Source organism: Acinonyx jubatus, chromosome A2 (genome assembly GCF_027475565.1).
Source record: "Acinonyx jubatus isolate Ajub_Pintada_27869175 chromosome A2, VMU_Ajub_asm_v1.0, whole genome shotgun sequence".
Lineage (NCBI taxonomy): Eukaryota > Metazoa > Chordata > Mammalia > Carnivora > Felidae > Acinonyx > Acinonyx jubatus.
The window spans coordinates 5,100,356-5,122,442 of record NC_069383.1 but is presented as its reverse complement, the minus strand read 5'-3'; the positions used below and the strand labels follow the sequence as shown (position 1 = coordinate 5,122,442).

Sequence of the window (22,087 nt, the reverse complement as noted above, 5' to 3'; positions counted from 1 at the left end):
CAGTGTACACATAAAGTAACCCATAACCCCGTGCGAAACACATGCACTCACTGGATCACAGCATGTATGCACAGCGCTTTTGCCTTCAGCCTTACAGGGATCCAGTCAAGATACTGTTTGCCAGTCACCCACATGAGCTCCTTTCTTCCCTATTCCCTGTAGTGGGAATTCTGGTATTCCTTTTTGTATTCGTCCATATCCTAGGGAGTTGTGATTGCTTATTTAGGGGGTATATGAAAGATTCCTACGGCCTGAGAGGCGGAGCTATACAAAGATACACATCTGAGAGTGTCTGTCACACCTCTTCCACGCTGTATCGGTCCCATTCTTATCTCCTTTCCATCTCTTTCCCACCCACTTGCCACAATAACCAGTCTCTTCAGTTTCTTGTTTATTCCTCCTGTATTTCTTTTCCAAAACAACTATATGCACACATATTTTCTATTTCATCCTTTCTTACATAAAAGGTTGCACATCATGAATTGGTCTTTTGGACTATTTGTTTGTTTGTTTGTTTTTCACTTAAAAATACACATTGGAAACAACTTCACATCATTTCATAGAGATACTCCTCACTCTATTTTTACACATACCATATCTCACTGTACGAACCATACCATAGCTTATTCAACAATTATGCACGGCCAGTTAGGTTGTTATCAATATTTTGAAAGTTAAATGATGCTGCGATTATTAAGCTTTAATAGCACAAGTATTTTGTATTACTAGAGATATATTTTCAGGATAGAATCTCTCTAGAAGGCATAGTTTGTTAGAGACATAGGTAGTTTGCTAGGTATCACCAAATTCCCCTCCAGAAAACTTGTACCAATTTGCATCCCACAAATGTGTTGTTATAGTTTTGAATTTTTGTCAGTGAGATAAACTCTTCTTTCCTTAGGAACAAGCAAACAAAAAAAGTTCTAGCTAGCTGGTCTGTCCTGTGCCTTTTTGATAATGGAGAAAACCGAAAAAAAAAAAAAAAAAAAAAAAAAAAAAAAAAAAAAGAAACCTGTAGAAATGGCCACAGAAGACTCACACTACCATAAGTCTGGACTTCTTTAACCTGGTGGAGATGGAAAGGCCTGACCACGTGCCACCAGTACCTTGCATCCCTCGGCTTTCACTACTCCTGCCCCATGGGCATTCCACAGCTTCAGCTACTCCATGCTAATGCCTCGATAAAGAGAGAAGGAATGCAGGTCTCCTGCGGCCCTTGATTCCTCTGCCAGTGGTAGGCCATAACCTTCATCTCTAAATCCATTTAAATATTTATCAGTAAGTATTTAAAACACAAAGATGATATCTTTGGACCAAAAAGAACAGTGTGAGGCCAGCTTTCTTTCAACTACATCTTAGCCTTTGTTCATCACCTTTCCTAGAATACCTTTCACTTTCACAAAAGAATCCAAAAGTACCTCTGCAGTAGTTCATGACAGAAAGAGTGCTCACTGACCTATCACAGTCCTGACGTGGCCATCCAAGTATGTCCAGACTGCAGAATTTGCTATTATGCATTATACTGTTCACAATTTGATGACATAAGCATTTGAATGTAATGTCACATTTCCAAAACAAGCACTCTAATTTGACTAAGCTTGAGGCGAGAATTACTCATGCATGTAATTTAGGTCATTTTGATAATCTGAGTAAGGCTAATGTTATACTAATTGAATAATTACTTGAATCTAAGTCCCTGTGTCGACAACACTTTTTAAAGTTTTCCCTATACTCCATCTGCTAAAGCCCATATAATTTCTATGGTCAAAAATTCCATTTTTGACGTTCCTTTGGAAGGGCTGTTTCACTTCTCCCAAACACAACCGTCAAAAACCAAAGGGGATTTGTAGGCAGCAAAGTACTTTCACTTCCTGGGGTTTGTGTCCTTCATAGACAGAAGGTAAATGTTACTTTTACTTCTGCACTCATTTCAAATACAGGTGAAAATCGCAGTGAAAACTTTAAAAGACAGCAGACTGTGTGAACCTATTACTTTGGGATGAACCTGAAGTGCCAACTTGACCATAAAGAAATATCTGAATCCATTTTTATAATATCAAACAGAACTGGTCCACATTGTGGACTAAAGACGTGTCAGATATTGTTCATTTTAAATCTTAATCAAATAGTTCTGTCTTAAAGAATAACCACATGGATATGTAAATATAGTAATTCTCATTTTTAAAATTTTTAATTTTTTGATTTAAATGTGAAATATTTGTTTTTAAGATTTCTATTTATTGCACAGCATAAAAAAGATATATATATTCCACTTGTTTGCAGAAACTACTCTTGGATCTAACATTAAAAACTCCTATCTTAGGGGTTTTTATATCCTACTAATCGTTTAACAAATAATTCTTGCAAGTGAACCTTTATGCTGCCTGGAGTAAACGTCACAAAGCTGTGCCTTCAATACTTGTTGCTTCCACTTACCTCTGTGCTCCCTGAGACGACAGCTTTGTCCACGCTCACCGGTGACGGCTCCTCCAACTGGCGCACTCCCAGCGACCACTCCACGCAACGGTGATGGGCCCAGCAGGTGCCTGAAGCAGTTGAAGCGAACGGAAGCAAATGAAGAACAACCATGAAGCAAAGTAACGCCAGGAAGACGGAGACGCCCCAAGTCAACTCTCAAGTGTCAACACACAATGCTACCCTGCATCTGTGATAACACGAAAGCCGTCAGCCCTTCTCCAATGTGTCATCTGGGAACGTGCTGGAAATGCAAACTCCCATGTCACAACTGAGACCTACGGAATCAACGACTCTTGCAGTACGGCCCAGAAATCTACGTTTTCACGAGAGCCCTGCAGGCGATTCTGACGCACCCAAGTTTGAGAATTACTGCAGGAGTCATTATTTCTTCAGCAACAAAAAATGAATTTTTAATCATTTTATTTAAATATTACTATATTTTATTTGGTATCTTTACATAAAATATAAAGAACATCACACAATACTTTATGACAAAGAGAATTAATGGCAAACAAGCTCTACTCTGCCTCATCCGACACCAAGAGCCGACATCAATCAATAAGAACAGCTCAGTCTTCGAATTCTCTATCACATAACACTTAAACCACTTTCAATCAATATGCAGTTCAACTGAAATTAACTCAAAATCCCAAAAGCACCATATCAAGAGTATGGGTTACTATATGTTATAATAAGACACCCACATGGCTAAGACCTACTGTCTGTCTTTCACCCTGCATTAAAATAGACCCAGATGGCCAAGTTCCCCAACTCCTCACAGATCCTTTTAAACTTTTCTCTTTCCTCAATTATCCTATTTCCATGGCACTGCTGTCTACATAAGAATAAATGCAAAGATTTATAAAAGCATCCGGCCCACTGCTGGCCCTGTGCAGAGGCTAAATAACTTACTTAGGTACGCACAATCAGACAATTTATTTTACCTAAGCAAGCGTACTTAAACAATGACATTATTTTTTTACAATGTGATCATAATCATTTCTGGATGAAAGGTATTTACTATTCAGTTGATAATTCACTAAAATTAAAATGTCTACAGAAACAAGAGGTGATCATCACTGAAGACGAGCTCATACCTGTAGGATCAAATAAGGCTTGGATATCAATGGCGTCTGGAAGGCCAACCAGACTGAGTTCATCCCATAATTTACCAGCCTGGTCATCCGAAGCAGTCTGCGTGCTCACACTTACACAAGATACTATATTCTGTAGAGGAGATCGTTCTCTGGAAAAATAAAATAAAACAAAAAAGATGTGAAATTGGTAACAAGTAGATAATTATTTTGTTTATAACAACTTAAATATAACGTATTGCCATATCAATTTTACTTTATTAGACATAAACTGTCATAAAACAACTTTTAGAACACATCTGTTACTATTCATAGTGTAATATAAAACTGGGTTGCTATATTACAGCACGTAAGCCAACAACTAAAGTCTCCAAATCCATAAGGAAGTGTTAAAAATTAGTTAAAAATTTATTTTGCCATTCTATATTTTTTAAAATAACACTCTAATATTCTAATCAGGAACTAGAGTTTAGCCCATAAAATATTCCCTTTGGCCTTCCTTAAATGCTTACAAAACATAACTCAATCAGAAGTTTTAATCTGCTTTATCATGAGGACTACCACAATAGATCTGGCAGTTAATTTTATGTAAAGACAGGTTATTTCCCAGGGGAAATGAAAACCCACTACAAAGTGTGCAGGGGGAGGTAATGGGAGCAGAATGTGTCAGCTGGGGCTTTCTTACGGTCCCTCAACAAATCTCGACAGCTGGTCTGTGGCATGATGTTGCAAGTACTCTCTAGTAAGTTAAGACTTGACCTCACAAGTCAGAAGTAAAATGCAAACACAGAATAGCTACCAGTGGCTCGAGGCATAGAGAAGGTAATGTAACAGCGAAAATTACAGATAAAAAGGAACACTAAATAAGGCATACAACACATGGGGATTTCAGACTTTCAAAGCCCTCAAACTTCAGATACTAACTGAGATCAGTAAGTAAACAATGACGACTATTTTGTTTTAACATTAAATATGGGAAATCAGATGACTGGCACTAAAACTTTCATCTTCTCCTGATATCATAGTATTTAACCTGATCATAATTCTGGATTAAATCACTATTGAATATAGATCATAACTCACTGCACTTCTGTATGCTGGATATTTATCATGATTCCTATTAAGAGAAAATCAGCACAATGACCAGGGTACTAAACTTTTTTATACCTGGAATCATTGAAAGAAAAAAAGTATTAACATATTTCAATAAGTACATTTAAATATCAAACCATATAAAAATAACCAGTATTTTTTATGTTCAGCATTAGAAATGCATAGACTCACTTTTTAAGAAAAATTTAGCATGCTATGCTAACTTTAAATTCTCGTTTTTATAAATGCCCACAGTATTATGAGAACAAACTCTTTCCTATAAATATAACTCATTCCTACAAATAAATTCTTTACTACTAATCATTGTTATTTTATTGGGAGGGGGAAAAAAGACCAACAGTTCATTTATAAAGACTAATACATTGTTCTAAGATATTTTCTTTGCACAAGTATTTGACAGGGGAAACGGATATAAAAACCAACGAAATGACTTAACAGTCTATTACTAACCAATTCTTAACCAGTTTAATCAAATTTCTCCTTTAGTTTTTGCAACTAGTTTGTATGTTATAGACAGTAGCAGTAGGATGTTACTGTCTACCCTAAGGATGCCAGCGGCCCGACTTAGGCAAGAACATCAGGAGAAGTCAGCTGAAATACCCCCCAAATTTTAAGTCTACAACAAAAGGAAAGAGAAAAAGAATCCCCAGTTATATATTCTTACAATTTAGTGCCACAAGAGGGAAAAACTATTTTTAGAACCTCCTTTTCAAAAATAAAATAACAACCAAAAAAACAAGCCGTTTATCTGGTTTCTATTCATCAGTAACGTATTTGGTAACTATTTACAATCATCACCAAATTAAATCTGTCTACCTCTAAATGAATTCCAAATTTAATAAATGTGCTTTATTCCTAAAGTCCATTAACTGTCTTATTATCATTACTTAATAACTGGGTAAACACTAAGTGTATATAAAGACTAAACCAAGGCTATTTTTTTACATAATTATCTTAGCCCATAAAAGTTTTCACTAAAAATCAACCTAGCTTATAAAATAAGTAAGTAAACAAAGCCCAACTCTATTTCCCAGGGCAAGTATTTATACACTCGCCATTATTCAAAGGCAGAACAAGACGATGTAAGATATAAGCTGATCCAGTCCATTAAATTTGCTAATTACTGACAGACATTACAAGTTTTGCTAGATTCCTGATACATTTTATTAGGATGTGAGCACTCGATTGACTACGAAAGGGAAAGCTCTTCTACAGGTTCCAGCTCTGGCCTTTCAAACAAGATGCTGAACATGGTACTTCTAAACCTCCTTAAGCTATTCCACCTTAAATTTTTTTTAAAAAGACTCTCTTTCTTGTTATTGTTTCATTTCCTACTTCAGGTCTTCAAGGCATTGGCAGCAGTCCAAAAGAAAGAGCCAATCAAATAAGTACAACACAACAATGCCTGAGTACTTAAATTTGGATGAAAGCCAGATAAGCACTTGGATGATTACATCATCGCCCTCAAGGGGCAGGGCTGGTCAGCCTTCCAAGCTAAATTAATTTTTACACTTTCTCATCGACTACAGAAACTTCCACTCCCTCAACTACCAGAGCCAAGTCCACATATTAAGATGGCCTTTAAACAAAACTCGGCAATGTATTAAAAAAACTTTAACTCCAGAATTAAACATACTAGAGAAAGCTTTACATAACTATAATGTTCATAAATACAGACACACATGTATAGTTACACAAATATCTTAGTAAATTCTTACTTCATTAAAAAAAAAAAAAAAAAAAAACAGAGCTGCTTTTTTAACTTCTAACTTCAGAAAAGGCATTCTGAGCGTACAATTACTCCGAAAGCTAACGCTGTATTTTAACGGTTTATAGGACAGCTCCACGTTCTGTGAAACGTAAAATAACTCAGTGACAAACTAAGAACATGGGTAGTGAAAACCACCTTGATTTGGTCATTCTGTTAGATTATATCCATACAATTAAAAGTTTAATCAGAGGAAGGAAAGAAAGACTTCACTGTTTTACTTGCTTTCTTCTTCCCATTTATAAATTCCATAAATTCCCTGTAGTTTTATGTTATGCTCTTTAAAGGCTTCTTCTAAAGGTTAACTTTTATGATCACACTGACTTTAGTACTTTAATGAAGATAAACTTTTTTTTAAATAAGAAATTTTGAGGAAAAGAGTGTGTGTTAGGACTAATGAGGCACAAAGCATCCTATTTATGTTGAGAACCATGAGAAATGATTCAGTAACAATCCCATCTACGTATTCACTGGCTGAGATGGAAATAAATTACATATAGCCTTGCATTCCAACCATTTATTCAAAATTGCTTACTTTCTCTGTCCTCTTTGTTTTCGTGATGCTGAGTTTTGTATTTTGTCACAGGTTCCATTGCTGCTGTCATCAATGTCCTTCTTGTTAAAAGGCTGGCTTTTCCACGGCAAGATAAACCCAGGCGTTACTCTAAATTGTTTTAAGTCTCCTTGTCCTAAGGAACTTTTTTCACCACAGTAACAAAAAGCGCAGAGCTGTTCACTGGTAGAAATGAAAAGAAAGAGAAACAGAAAGTAGTTTTATTCAACTATTTTTCTAAATGACAGACTGTAGATACTTCTGCTTCAAAATTAAATATTATGACTGTAGTGCATGCTAAGCTTTTCAGTATGTACATGCCATAAGAACAATTAAGTTTAATAAACAATTAAACACCTGTAATTCATAACATGACTTTTTAGAGTAGTAAACATACCAAATCAAAAAGTTCTAGTTTCGGGGCACCTGGGTGGCTCAGTTGGTTAAGCATCTGACTCTTTATTTCAGCTCAGGTCAGTGATCTCACAACACTTTGTGGGTTCAAACCCCACATCGAGCTCCATGCTGACAGCATGCAGCCTGCTTGGGATTCTCTCTCTCTCCCTCCCTCCTTCCTTCCCTCCCTCTCCTTCTCCCTCTCCCTCCAACTCTTCCCACTTGTGTGCGCGCTCTAAATAAATAAACTTAAAAAAAACATTCTAGTTTATACTTAGAAAAACTAATTTCTTTTTAATTGATTCAAGAAAATCAAAATATTAAAAAGAATAAAGAAAGTAAAGCTAAGGTTGGGAAAGAAGGTAGGGTTTAATGGCCACTCTATTACACACTAGCTCTGTAAAATATGTGATGACAAAGTTTTATTTAACCACTTGATGGAACATTCTTTGTGCATGACATACATACAAAGCACATTTGACCAAACATGGAGACATACAAATATAAATTTAGGTGGTCAGTAATGAGGGGTGTGTGTGAAAGAGTTAAAGAGCAGTGGAAAAGGGATAAATAGGCAGAGCACAGGAGATTTTAGGGCAATAAGACTATTTCCCATGATACACTGTAATGGCACATGCAGGACATTATGTATTTGTCAAAACTCCTAGAAGTGTAGAACACAAAGAATGAACCCTACTGTAAACTGTGGTGTTTAGTTAATAATAGCATATCAATACTAGTTTATCAGTTGTAACAAATGCGCCACAGTAATGCACGATGCTAATAATAAGGGAAACTCAGGGAGGGAGGGGAGGCTGGGAATAGAAACTCACTGTACCATCTGCTCAATTTTTCTGTAAACCTAAATTTGTTCTAAACAATACTTATCTATTAACTACAATAAAATTAAAAAGCTAAAAGGCAAAAAACAATATATGCTTACGGAATAGATGCTTATTAATAAGGAACCTTAGAAAGAACAGAATTAGAAGAATTGCTCCTTGAAAGGGGAACCCACTTACACTGTTGGTAAGAATGCAAACTGGTGTAGCCGCTCTGGAAAACAGTGTCAGGATTCCTCAAAAAGTTAAAAATAGAAGTACCCTACTATCCAGCAATCACACTACTGGATACTTACCCAAAGAACACGAAAACACTAAGTCAAAGGGGTACATGCACTTCAATGTTTATTGCAGCATTATTGACAATAGCCAAGACATGGAAGCCACCCAAGTGTTCACCAATAGATGAATGGATAAAGAAGATGCGGTATCTACATACAATGGAATATTGCTGAGCCCTAAGAAAGAATGAAATCTTGCCATTTGCAATAACACAAATGGAGCTAGAGTATTACGCTAAGCGATACCATGTGATTTCACTCATATATAGAATTTGTTTACTGTTGGGCTTGTGTGTTTTTTTTTTTAAGATCACATACATCTTTGACTCTACTATGGAAAATTTTGAACATAGACACTAAAGTAGAACAACAGTTAATAAATGCTCATGAACCCATCCATCAGCTTAACCTGTTAACAATATTTTGTGTTTCTCATTTTATCCATCCCCCCCTTATTTTATTTTCATTTATGCTGGAGTATTATTATGTTTTTTAAGTTTTTATTTAAATTCCTGTTAGTTAACAAACAATGCAATATGGGTTTCAGGTGTAAAACTTAGTGATGCATCACTTTCCTACAACACCCTGTGCTCATCACAACAACTGCCCTCCTTAGTACCCATCACCTATTTCCCCACCTCCAACCTCCTCCCCTCCTATAACCCTCAGTCTAATCTCTCAAGTTAAGGAAGTCTGTTTCTTAGCTCATGTCTCTCTCCTTTTCTTTTCCCTTTGCTCATCTGTTGTGTTTCTTAAATTCCACATATGAGGTATGTGGAATTTAAGAAACACAACAGATGAACATAGAAGGGGGGGACAAACCAGAAAACATACTCTTAACTCTAGAGAACAGACTGAGAGTTATGGGGGGGGGGGGGGTGATAAATAGGTGAAGGGGATTAAGGATGTACTTGTCTCGATGAGCACCAGGTGATGTGTGGAAATGTTGAATCACTATACTGTACACCTGAAACTAATATTACACTGTACATTACCTGGAATTTAATTTTTTTTATTTTTATTTATTTGAGAGAGAGAGAGAGAGAGAGCGAGCGAGCGCACAAGCAGGGGAAGGTCAGAGAGAGAGGGAGACACAGAATTCAAAGCAGGATCTAGGCTCCGAGCTGTCAGCAAAGAGCCTGACTGGGGAGGGGGGTCAGGGGGGCTCGAACCCACAGACCACAAGATCATGACCTGAGCCTACATCAGACGCTTAGCCGACTGAACCACCCAGGCGCCCCTAGAATTTAAATAAAAACTTTTTAAAAATACCAGAATAGGGGCACCTGGGTGGCTCAGTCAGTTAAGTGATCGACTCTTGGTTTCAGCTCAGTTCATGATTTCACGGTTCATGGGTTCAAGCCCCACGTCAAATACCACAGCTAGCAGCATGGAGCCTGCTTGGGATTCTCTCCCCGCCCCCCCCAGATTCCCCATTTCACCTGCCCCTCCCCCGCTTGCACTCTCTCTCTCTCTCTCTCTCTCTCTCTCTCTCTCAAAATAAATAAACTTAAAAAAAAAAAAGAATAAAGAAAATTAGTATTTCTTAGCTTTAAAAAAACATTATGGGGGGACTTGGGTGGCTCAGTGGGTTAAGCATCCGACTTTGGCTCAGGTCACGAGCTCACAGTTCTTGAGTTCAAGCCCTCTGTCGGGCTCTCTGCTGGCAGCTCAGAGCCTGGAGCCTGCTTTTCGGATTCTGTCTCCCCCTCTCTCTCTGCACCTCCCCCACTTGCACTCTGTCTCTCTCTCTCTCAAAAATAAACATTAAAAAAAAAAACAAAAAAAAAATAAACCAACTTTAAAGAAGTACCCAAATCACTAAAGAATTAGGTGCCAAGAGATGGAAGAAGTAAGGCAGTCATCTAAACCTCTCAGAGTAATTTATTAACTCTAAAGGTGTGAAAAAGGAAATTTCTGGCTTCTGCTTTGGGTGTAGAAAGCTGCAAAAAGCACTGCTCCCACAGTCAAAGAATCATCTCACCAGGCAATCTAAAAATTCACTCTTCGTAAACACATCAGAACACAGAAGTCACCGGGCAACCAATTCACCTCCAACTGAATGAAAGGCACTTCCGAAGAGAGGTGGGACACAAGCATTCGCTTAATCTAGAGAAGAGGCCATTTCATGTCAGACAAGCAGCCTAAGAAGAACTCAGTTGAAACCTTTTAACAAACTGCTGATGTCCAAGTGTGAGACAGTGTGAGAACACAGAACACCTGTGACCCAGAGACACAGGTAAGCTGCAACCCACTCAAAGCGTCTCTCTGCCCCCCCTCTCTGGGCGCTCGCGCACAATGCTTGGGGCCGTGGCGACGAGTCTGGAGAATGTGCCAGTCACGGCCCGAAGCCCGGGAAGCAGAACAGCAGCAATATGGGGAAGGCACAAAGACCCACCCGGATCTTTCTCACTCATTTTCCCTGGTGGGCTGGTGAGGGCGGGACGGCAAGAAGGCACCTGCAGGGAAGACCAGCTGGTCATGGAGGAAGAGAAGGCGGGGAAAGGAGGCCTGGCCCTGGAGGAGGAGCAGGGCTATGTTCTGGACGAGGACCACAACGGGCCTCCCCGGCCCGGCATGATGGCGGGATCCCCGAGAACACACAACCCGGAGACCAGAGCGCGTGGGGTCTGCCCAAGAGTAAAGCGGAAACAGAACAGAAAAGTTCTGCCAATCCATGCTCTCACCGCAACTCTCACTCATCACTCGTGAGGATAAAAAACAGTAGAGCCACACACTGGAACACACTGTGAAATTCTCTTTAAACAAACTTACCTCTCTCCTCTCCCACGTATTTACAGAAGTGAAATGAAAATCCTACGTTCACACCAAAACCTAAGAGTGAGTATTTATGCCAACTGTATTCACAATTGCCAAAAACTGGACCCAAATACTCCCTAACAGGAAGTGGACGCACTGTGGTGGGTGCCTCCGGAAGACAGAATCCTGCTCAGCGATAAAAAGGAAACAGCTACATATATAAATGTACAGGTGATATATACAATGGCACAGGTGAGTAAAAAGGCCAGGAAAAGAAGTTAAAAAGGCCAGAATCAAAAGAATACATACCCTACAAGTCCATTTCTATGTTATTGCAAAGGCACAAAACTACAAGGACCTAAAGCAGGTAAGCGGCTGCCACAGCCAAACAGGAATCAGGGACTTTTCAGTGAGATGGACTGTTCTGGATTTTGTTGTGGTAGTGGTCATGCCCCGGTGCACAACCGTCAAAACCCACTAAATGGGTGAATTTCACTGCATATAAATTAAACCTCAATTTTTAAAACTGGGGGGGAAAGTTGGGGGCCCAAGACAAAGGAAACACGAATAGGAAGCATATGGCTAAAATAACTAGGGGCACCTGGGTGACTCAGTCAGTTAAGTGTTGGACTGTGGGCTCAAGTCATGATCTCATGGTTCGTGCTTCTGAGCCCCACATCAGGCTCTATGCTGACAGCTTAGAGCCTGGAGCCTGCTTCTCTGTCTCCCTCTCTCTCTCTGCCCCTCCCCCACTTGGGCTCTGTCTCTCTCAAAAATAAATAAATGTTAAAAAAAATTGTTAACTAAAGCAAGAGAATGCTAGATGAAAGATGCAAAGAGGTATAAAAATATGACAAAGCATTTATACTATTAAGACTAAGAAACCAACTGGAATGCTTAGTTTGAATTCTTTCAAAAATATATTCAGTACGGCAAAGAGATATGAGGTCTGAATCTTAAGGAAAACGATCTTAAAAACAAAATATAGGGGCGCCTGGGTGGCTCAGTCGGTTAAGCGGCCGACGTCGGCTCAGGTCATGGTCTCACAGCTTGTGGGTTCGAGCCCCGCATCGGGCTCTGTGCTGACAGCTCAGAGCCTGGAGCCTGCTTCCGATTCTGTGTCTCCCTCTCTCTGCCCCTCCCCCACGTGTGCTCTGTCTCTCAAAAATTAATAAAAATCTAAAAAAAAAAAAAAAAATTTAAAAACAAAATATAATACATGATCAATGGGAAAAAATTATCAATCCAACAGAAAAAGTACTGCCTTCAGAGAGCTCATATGATAATCACACAATCAAATGAACTGTTGAGAAATAACAAGTGCTACTAAGAAAAAACAAAGCAGGATTAATGTGTAAAGTGTCACGGGGACTGTTTGCTTTGTTTTTCAACCTACACTTTTATTGTGAAAAATGTCAAGCCTCCCCCAAAATGGGGAACAAGCCACGTATGGGTGAGGCGTCTACTCTACTTCCAAGTGGAGATGCCAAGCAAACGACGGAGAGGAAAGTCTGCGCCTCAGAGAAAGGGGAGCCCTGGAAATATAAGCGTGGAAACAGAAGGGTTCGTTGGCACGCAGACAGGACTTGGCCATCACACTGGTAATGACCATTCCCAGCCAATGAGTACAGATGGCAGTTCACAGGCCGAGGACCCCAACTATAGAGGAACAGAGTGTCCGCAGAAGCCAGCAAAACGTGAGGAGGCATGGGTGCCCAAAGCAAGAGTGAAAACATCTCAAGAAGATGGCAGTGGTCAACTGGTAAATGCTTTCATGCTTTTATTCACGTCTTTCACATGAAGTCTAAAAAACTCCAAGAATCAAAGCTGAATTGTACACAGACAGGTTTGAAAGAATGAAGAGAAGGACCGAGAGTATAAACTTACGTTTACAGGTAACTATCAAAAAGATCAATCGTTACGCTAGAAGCTCGGCGTTATTTCTTCAGCTAGGAAGAGCGAGCTGGGGATACTGTGTCCTGCTCGGAGGAGATGAGGGCCACGTGACCGTCTACTGCTCTGTTGTACGATCACCTAAGCCCACAGACGTGCTTTACCCCAATCACACACAGAGACATCAGTCACAAACCTAAAAGTACTAAAAAAAAAAAATTCCATCCGTATTTACATACCAAGCTTGTACTCTGAATTCTCTCTCTAGCCAACTCCCCGCCTGTCACTAATGCCCACGCCAGCTGCTTTCCTTCTCTGACCTGATTTTGACTTCTACACCAACAGAGACCAGGGAGCTCGCAGAGTCCTCAGACACCGAGCGCTCGAGGACTGGGACTGGCCGTTTGCTGATGTCCACTTCCGTTTCAGCATCCTCTTCTGCAGACTGTTCTTTGATTTCTGCTGTAAACAAGAGAATATAAAAAGTCACTCGTGCACCGAAACAATCTTTGACGAATTCGTCTATAAAGCATACACTGCAAAAGAAGAATGAAAGAGCAACAGCAATACTTCATTAACACAGGGAAAGTTTCTGTAAGTAATTGATGGCATGGCTTAGATTTACGCTCTACTGCAAAATGATCATCAAAACAATGTAAAACATGGCACACTGTTCTTTGTGCCAACTGACTCAGCCAAGTGTCATCTAGTAAAAACTGTTAACCTTATTTTTAGGATTATAGTGGTTCATCTATAGAACAAATGCATTTCAATGTAACTCACTTAAAAGGTTGGGGGTGCCCGGTGGCTCAGTCGGTTAAGCATGTGACTCTTGATTTCAGCTCAGGTCATGATCTCAAAGATCAAGCCCCATATAGGGCTCTGTGCTGACAGTATGGGGTCTGCTTAGGATTCTCTCTTTTCCTCTCTCTGCCCCTCCCTCGTTTGCATGCAAGTGTGCGCGTGCTCTCTCTCTCTCTCTCTCTCTCAAAATAAATTTTAAAAAATGGTTCTTTACAAATAAAATCATTAATTTAAAAAAATCATTACAGTCTTAATTATCAGAGATTCTAAAAGTAAATGCTTAAACAGTGCCTGGGTGGCTCAGTTGGTTAAGCATCCAACTTCCAACTTCGGCGCAGGTCATGATCCCATGGTCTGTGGGTGCGAGCCCCGCATCAGGCTCTGTGCGGACAGCTCAGAGCCCAGAACCTGCTTCGGATTCTGTGTCTCCCTTCTCTGCCCTTCCTCCACTTGCACTCTTTCTTTCTCTCCCTCTCTCTCTCAAAAATAAATGAAAATGTTAAAAAAAAAATTAAAGTAAATAGTTGAAATTCAGAGCACATCTGGACTCCATTGCCTTTTGCATTTATCCTCAAGACTCCAACCCCAGACACCTCGCACATACTCTATCATATCAGGAGGCAACCGACCAAACACCACGGCCTCTAGTATCACGCTTCTCTCTGAATAAAAGTGACCCACCCCCTCTCTTAGACCGCATCACTGGACATCCACAGGTACTGCCCTTCCACCGGCACTCCAGACGCACCTCCACGCTCCAGTCGGTCCTGCTTTTCTAACTCGAAATTTACTGAGACCTTTCCCCACCACGACTCCAAACAAAAGAAACAAACAAAACGCACTTACAGTCCTTCACGCTTCTCTTCTCCGTCTCTGCTTTCTCTTCCCAGTAAAATTCATGAAACGGGACTTTGGAGGGACTGCACCTTCTCTAACGGACAGCCTCCCACCGCAGTGCTGTTCTCTCCACCGCCACTGCCAGCAACAGAACTAACAGTCCAGGGGCTACCCGCAAACCTTCAAACTCTGTGGAAACTCATCTGGCACTAAGGACAGCCTCCTCCTCGGGGAAATGTTCCTTCCCCTTTTCTAAGCGGGAGGTGTAACGGTTACTCCAGGCTTCAGAGGCATAAAGACTGGCTCTCGAGTACCAGCTCTACCAGCTCCCATCTGTACAATTCATGGAGCCCCCTCTCGAAGTCTGCAGACCGACAACACGACCATATATCTCACGAGGTGGCGAAGGAAAATTAAATGACCTAGTATCTGTCTCTTCAGCTGTTTTCTTTCAGACCTCTAAATGTGGAAACAGCCCCCGGGATGTCTTTTATGTGCTCTCTCTTCTTGAAGAACTTAATTGTTATCCATGTTGTCAGTCTCCTCCGGACTTCATGGTCTTCAACTGCCATCTGTGGCCCCGGCCCCTCCCCTGAGTTGCAGACCTTACTTTAACTGCACTCTAGACATTTCTAGCAGCTTCAACACTAAATTCCACACCACATCTGATCTCGTATCTCTTCAGTGTGACTTTCCTCTGTGACTATCAAAATCTTCTAAATTCATAACGAATTTGAGGTAAGTATTTTGACAATTAATTTTGAGAACTATTAATTGTTCAGTTACAAAAACTACAAATAACCGTAAGCCTTGTCAAATCATAAAATGAATGATGAAATAAAGCATCGACCAGGCAGTCTGGGTTCTCCTATTTAAAACAGCATTGTTCTGGAGGGTCTGGCCGGCTTAGTCGGTGGAGCGTGCAACTCTTGATCTCAGGGTTGTGAGTTCGAGTCCTACACTGGGCTCAATTAAATTACTTAAAAATAAAATCTTTAAAATAAGTAAAAATAAAAATAAAATAGCATTCTTTCGTAAACCCGCTTGTGGGCCTATCAATCAGATTGCCTATCTGATCTACCCCCAGCCACAAAACTGACACAGAGTGCCTAGAATCAAATCTACAAATATAAAATATATTTATAGCAAAGGATGATAAAAAGATTTGCAAACTTTACTAACATATTAAATTTCTTTATGACAAAAGACACCATGAACAAAATGAAAAAGGACATCAGAGATTAAAAGAAAATACATGTGATTTGTATACACCGATAGGTATTCAAATCCAGAATATGTAATGTAAAGAACTTCACCGGTGCACCAGGCATGGACAGAGGATAAAATCCATACTCTCTTTTACATGCAAATTGCAGTATGGCACCAACTTCTTAGCTACTGACTTTATTTCTCAACCTTCTTGGTAGCTAATCACGGCAAGTTATCACCAGCAGAGGATGACCAAAAGTCCCCGAGCATCCTCTATGTCCCCTAACAGGAAGGGATTTGCCCTGGACTAAATGATGCTCCCTCTTTCCTGTGGGAAACAGGAACACAGACACATCAGCAACCCAGATGCAATGTTGCAGAGGAGAACAACATTCTCGTGAAGGGCAGAGAAACAAGATGAAGGGAACGTGGGTCCAGAAACAACCACAGGGAGCAAAGATGACCCATCAGCCTGAACCTCTCACTTTCAGAAATTCTACATGAAAGAACAATTCATGTGTTTTATTTACACCACTAAGATGCCCTGAGCACATGTTTGAGGCCTCTGTTATAGCATTTTAACCCAAGCCCCAATTAACACAGAAGCCAGTAGAAGGAGTGGGAAACTGCCAAAGCACACACTTCAAATGTGGGTTGGTGATCAAGCAATGAGAAGTGATACTGGAGTCTGGAAATCACCTGACCCTTTTTATGTCGTATTTGGTAGATCTGTGATCCGCAATACGTTGGAAAGCAGATCGGTGCCTCCAGAGCCTAAAGCCCTAGGGGAAGCATCTGGAAAGATCCAAAAGTTATTTTGTGTTGCCTGTCCTCTGCTGCTTTTATGACCGAAAAGAGGAAGTAATATGATTCTACCAGACACATGGATTCCCTCTATTATATTCAAAGCACTATAAAATGGCCATATTTAAAATGCCTTTGAGGAAGCATTTCCTTTCCACCCAGAGATGCCCTGAGCACATGTGGACATGCTCTTTTTGCACCATCCCCCTTCCTCGGCAAGGGTAAGAGTCAAGATAAGGAGAATAAGAGTACCTCAAAAGGTCACGAATCATGAGCCACACGGGCCAGGGTCATGCGCCATTACATCTCCCGGCAGCATTCTTCTCCTCATGGCCCACTCTGTTGAGCCTCCACCCCCAAACTGAACTCCATCCGACGGGGTGCAGCCTGTCTGCTCTCCGGTGTGTGCTGCTATCTACCACTTACAGCCTCTCGTCGAAATTTTTCTCCAAACTGTAGCACGATCCCAACTATTTCCTTATTTTCATCTCCTTCACGAAGAAAATGCACAACACTTTTAACATGTTTAGCAGCTCTTTTTGCTTATAACTAAGAGGAAACCAGTAGGCAGACTGTCTCTCCACGTGTGTCTGTCTCCCTGTCTCCCTCTCATTCTCAAATTAGACCAGAAGGAGGTGGCAGGGTTAAACACGAATGTCAATGGTAGGTTCGCAGGTTTTCAGGTACGCAGTCCTTAGCAACTAGGCTCCCTGCATTTCAGAGGGGAAAAAACAGACTCAGACTACAGGGAGTTTGTGCTTCTTGTTTGGCTTGGTTTGTTTGTTTTAAGTGGGATCTGGAACGGGCCTGACCCACAAAGAAGGGAACAGTAAGGCAGGCTTCAGGAGTTCATGCTATTCTCCTTCTGCTTTCAGCTCTTACTGCCACTGAGTCGGCCCAGGATCCTACCCTGGATCTGCTGAAGGCACAGTAGGGATTGATGGATTTTTGGTTTGGACTTTGTTGTTCTGGTCATTTGTCTTCAAAGGAATAAGGAGAAATAAAGAGGAATCTCATGACCACTATCTGGGGGGCCAGACCCAGCCACAAAATAGAAACTGAAAAAAGTATCCCTAAATATGTGAAATGACACATAAAACTCTTCATTTACCAGGATAAATTAGATCTTACTATCTGTCAAAGTCAAGGCAGGACAATTAAACTAATGTTTGTGTCTCTCTCTTCTCCTGGCCCGAGTCTTCGAAAAGTTGCCAAAGTTTCCATCAAAAAGAATGAAATCTTGCCATTTGCAACTATGCGAATGGAACTGGAGGGGATTATGCTAAGTGAAATTAGAGAAAGACAAATATCATATGACTTCACTCCTATGTGGAATTTAAGATACAAAACAGATGAAATAGGGGAAGGGAAGCAAAAATAATATAAAAACAGGGAGGGGGACAAAAACATAAGAGACTGTTAAATATAGAAAACAAACTGAGAGTTGCTAGAGGGGTTATGGGTGGGGGGTGGCTAAACGGGCAAGGGGCATTGAGGAAGACACTCGTTGGAATGCGCACTGGGTGTTATACGTAGGGGATGAATCACTGGAATCTACTCCTGAAATCATTATTGCACTATATGCTAACTTGGATGTGAGATAGATAGATAGATAGATAGATAGATAGATAGATAGATAGATAGATAAAATAAAAAAATAAAAAATAAAAAATTGCCAGAGTTTCACAGCAGAATGTGAAGCAGATTGCTCTGGTTGAAAATGATGTCATCCAGGGGCGCCTGGGTGGCTCAGTCGGTTAAGCGTCCGACTTCAGCTTAGGTCATGATCCCGCAGTCTGTGAGTTGGAGCCCCGCGTCGGGCTCTGTGCTGACAGCTCCGAGGCTGGAGCCTGCTTCAGATTCAGTCTTGGTCTCTGTTTGTCGTTTGTCTGTCTGTCTGTCGTTTGTCTGTCTGTCTGTCTCTCTCTGTCCCTCCCCAGCTCACACTCTGTTTCTCAGAAATAAATAAAAAATGTTTTAAAAAAATTTTTTAAAGAAAAGAAAAAGAAAACGATGCCATCTAAATATCTAACCAGAGATGGTCTGGTGAAATGACAATAAACTCACTGACAACTGACAGAATAGTTCTGATGCCAGTACTTGGTTATCCACAGTTCACTACTAAAAATGCACTCTACAACACCACCCTGTGCCTGTGTCTAAACCATAAAACGGCCCAGGCTCAGGCTTGGCTACTCTGCCAGCTTGCAGTTTTTGCATTTCAGAGCATTCTTTTCGTTCAAACGGCTAACAACCCAAAACCATGAAATGGGCGTGCTTTTTACATTTTAAAACTTCCAGTGTTCTATTTTTCTTTGATATAAAATATTCCATGTATCTTTCTCCTTATTTTGAACTTGATCTAAAATAAAGGCAACGCTGCTTGGTCAGAAAATGCTTTAAAGCCACAAAAGTCCACCGTGACCACGGGGATGACAGAGAGGGGACTTTATCCGTGGTCCTTACCTGTGTTTCCTATTGAACCACTAGGTGGCACATGTGCAGAGGTAACTACACTGAAGAACCTAATCACGTGTGAGTGAGGAAGTTCCTAAGAGGACATGTACAGCCTGTGCGTCTCATTCAACGGCATTGCCTAAGAGCTGTGTAAATCTATGGGGTTACAATGGCAAATCAGATCTAACTCCTGCCCTTACACAATGCCATTCCTCCCATGACTCTTACTTAACCCCAAATGGTTGCTTTTGTGAATGAACAGCAAAGGCTGTTTTAGTCTGCTGTATTAGTTAAAATCAAAGGCTTGGAGTCAAATGGTCCAGAATCTGCATTTCCAAGCAATGTGACCTTGGCAAGACAGCTCAGCTCAATTTCAGTTTGTTAATCATTTAAAAGATAGCTAACACTACCTGGTATAAAATTGTCTTTAGGATTAGAAAAGACAATACGTGAAAAACATTCAGCCCAACGCCTTAAGTATATGGCAAATGTAGGTATGTGGTTGCTATTCTGATTATCTACATTCACACACTACATTCTATCTATTTACTTTCCCATCTAGTTGGGTATTACCCACTAAGATATCAAACTCTTCTTGATGTCAGATCACACATTATTAAATTATACTGTGGGAAGTGATAAGGATTAAGAGAATATTATCAGCTCCTGGTTCTGTGCTAGGAGGTAACAAACCATTATTTTAATTTTTTTCAATTTATTTTAGAGAGAGTGAGAGCAAAATAGTGTGGGAGAGAGGGGCGGACAGAGAGAGGCAGAATCTCAAGCAGTCTCCATGCTCAGAGCAGAGCTTGACATTGGGCTTGATCCCACAACCCTGGGATCATGACCTGAGACCAAACCAAGAGTGAGGCGCTCAAGCGACCGACCCACCCAGGTGCCCCAATAAATCATGACTATATAATGATTTGTACCGAACAAAATTTGGAGTAACTATTGTGTACCACACCTTCTACTCAAATGGCAGCCTGTATAAAAATAGAGGCAGGGTTCCCATCCTCGATGGATCTAGTCAGTAGCTAGTGGAAGATAACAATAGGACAGCATACTTGTCAGGACGGATGTACAGGTGTAACGAGAATCAAGGGAAAAGGGGGGAGTACAGCTTAGAAGGCTTCAAAAAGGCATTCAAAGCCCAGCAAAAACTGAAAGGACAGGGGCGCCCGGGGGAGCTCAGTCAGTTGAGTGACTAGATTTCGGCTCAGGTCACGATCTCACGGTTCATTGGTTTGAGCCCCGCATCGGGCAGCACAAAGCCTGCGTGGGATTCTATCCATCTCTCTCTCTCAAAATATATAAAAATTTAAAAATAAAAAATAAAAATAAATAAAATTGAAAGGACAAATAGAGGTATGCCTAATAGTTCTCTCACTTAATTCTTCTCTTCTAAAAAAGAATAGTAATAGCTGATATATTATCCTCATTTAAAAGACAAGGAAACTAAAGTCGGACAGTGAAACCAGCCTGAGACAACACATCTAATGGGGAGCAGAACTGGGGTGTAAAATGAGGCTTGTGGGGACTCCACGGGGCAGGGCACCTTGCTACACCCACTGCCCAGCACAGTCTCTCCCCGAGTACGGAGTTTCCTGGAAAGATTAATTTAAGGAGAAAGGTTAATATTTTACTAGCACCGTGTTACGGAAGGAATCATTTGAAGATTCCTTCATGGAATATGAAGAATATGAAACGAAACCTGAAAATACGGTTTTTCTCTTTGTTTTTCAAGCACTGCTGAATACAATTATGAAGATAGCATTTACCTCACAACCAAGTTGTAGAAACAATACGTTTTTATTTTGGACAATTAGGAAATTATTTCCTTCAAAGGTTAAAGTTATTCTTTGTATATACCCTAAAACTATATTCAGTAAACTCATCACCATAACCGCATAACAGACTATAAGATGTCAAAAATATTCCAGAGTCTTAAAAAAAAAAAAAAAATTAAAGTTCCAGAGTGTACTTATGGCCTCCCTTAACAACACATAGCACATTCTTTCAAAGCACCCTCTTTGAATGAATTTTTAAACTGTATTCAATCTAGGGTTCTAGGATGTTGGGAGGGAAAATTCATTTTTATTTTACTAATCATTGAAATTTAGAATTCTAAAAACTCTTTTCATTATGAATATATGCTCGAGCAAAGTGACACAGCGGTACCTGTGGCCTTGTCACCAACAGAAAGCAGGTACTTCTTACCACATTCAGTGTTTGCAGATATATCATTTACCCTCATCATTACTTGAAAATTACAGTAATTATTAAATAGAAGTTACAATTTAAGTGTAAATCTTTTAAAAACACGTTATACAGTTACAAATTTGGCTTTTATACTTTTCATAAAATTTCAATCTAATCATTTATCTATACAACCTTAAATATTTTACTTTATTTATTTAAAAACTATATTTGGAAAAGAGCCTGGGGTCAATGGCACTCCACTAGACCATGCGCTCTACAAAAACAGGCATCGTATCTGTTTTACAAACCATTTGGAGCAAAATCTGGATGATGTCCAGTAACTGTTTGATTAATTATATATGATGCAATATCAAGGAAACAGACAAATCTCATTGTCTACATATACATAAAGAATCACAAAAAACACAGAGAAAAATACACACAGTATTTTACATGGACTAGTATTTACTAATTACGTTAGCAAACACCAGCATCCATTTTCTACCTGTTACCCAAATAATATGCCTTCTTTTATGCTTTAGTCAAACATTAAATAGAGAAAAAAATTATTTCTCTCTCCTAACCTCCTTTACCTC

At 40.1% G+C, this 22,087-nt stretch overlaps 1 protein-coding gene across 11 annotated transcripts in view; it reads right to left on the bottom strand.

Moving 5' to 3' along the window:
- The window catches only part of KMT2C (lysine methyltransferase 2C), a 283,712-nt gene that overhangs the window by 159,943 nt on the left and 101,682 nt on the right, over positions 1 to 22,087 (bottom strand). For 6 of the 11 annotated variants that reach the window (XM_053217833.1, XM_053217831.1, XM_053217832.1 and 3 more), the window contains 4 exons: positions 13,499 to 13,640; positions 6,989 to 7,189; positions 3,576 to 3,724; positions 2,437 to 2,546 (listed from right to left, as the gene is read on the bottom strand). In XM_053217833.1, coding sequence (XP_053073808.1) covers positions 2,437 to 2,546; positions 3,576 to 3,724; positions 6,989 to 7,189; positions 13,499 to 13,640 — 602 coding nt within the window. Of the gene's footprint in view, positions 1 to 2,436; positions 2,547 to 3,575; positions 3,725 to 4,655; positions 4,740 to 6,988; positions 7,190 to 13,498; positions 13,641 to 22,087 lie in introns of those variants that run through there. The other 5 variants (XM_053217834.1, XM_053217838.1, XM_053217836.1 and 2 more) reach the window with 2 other exon arrangements.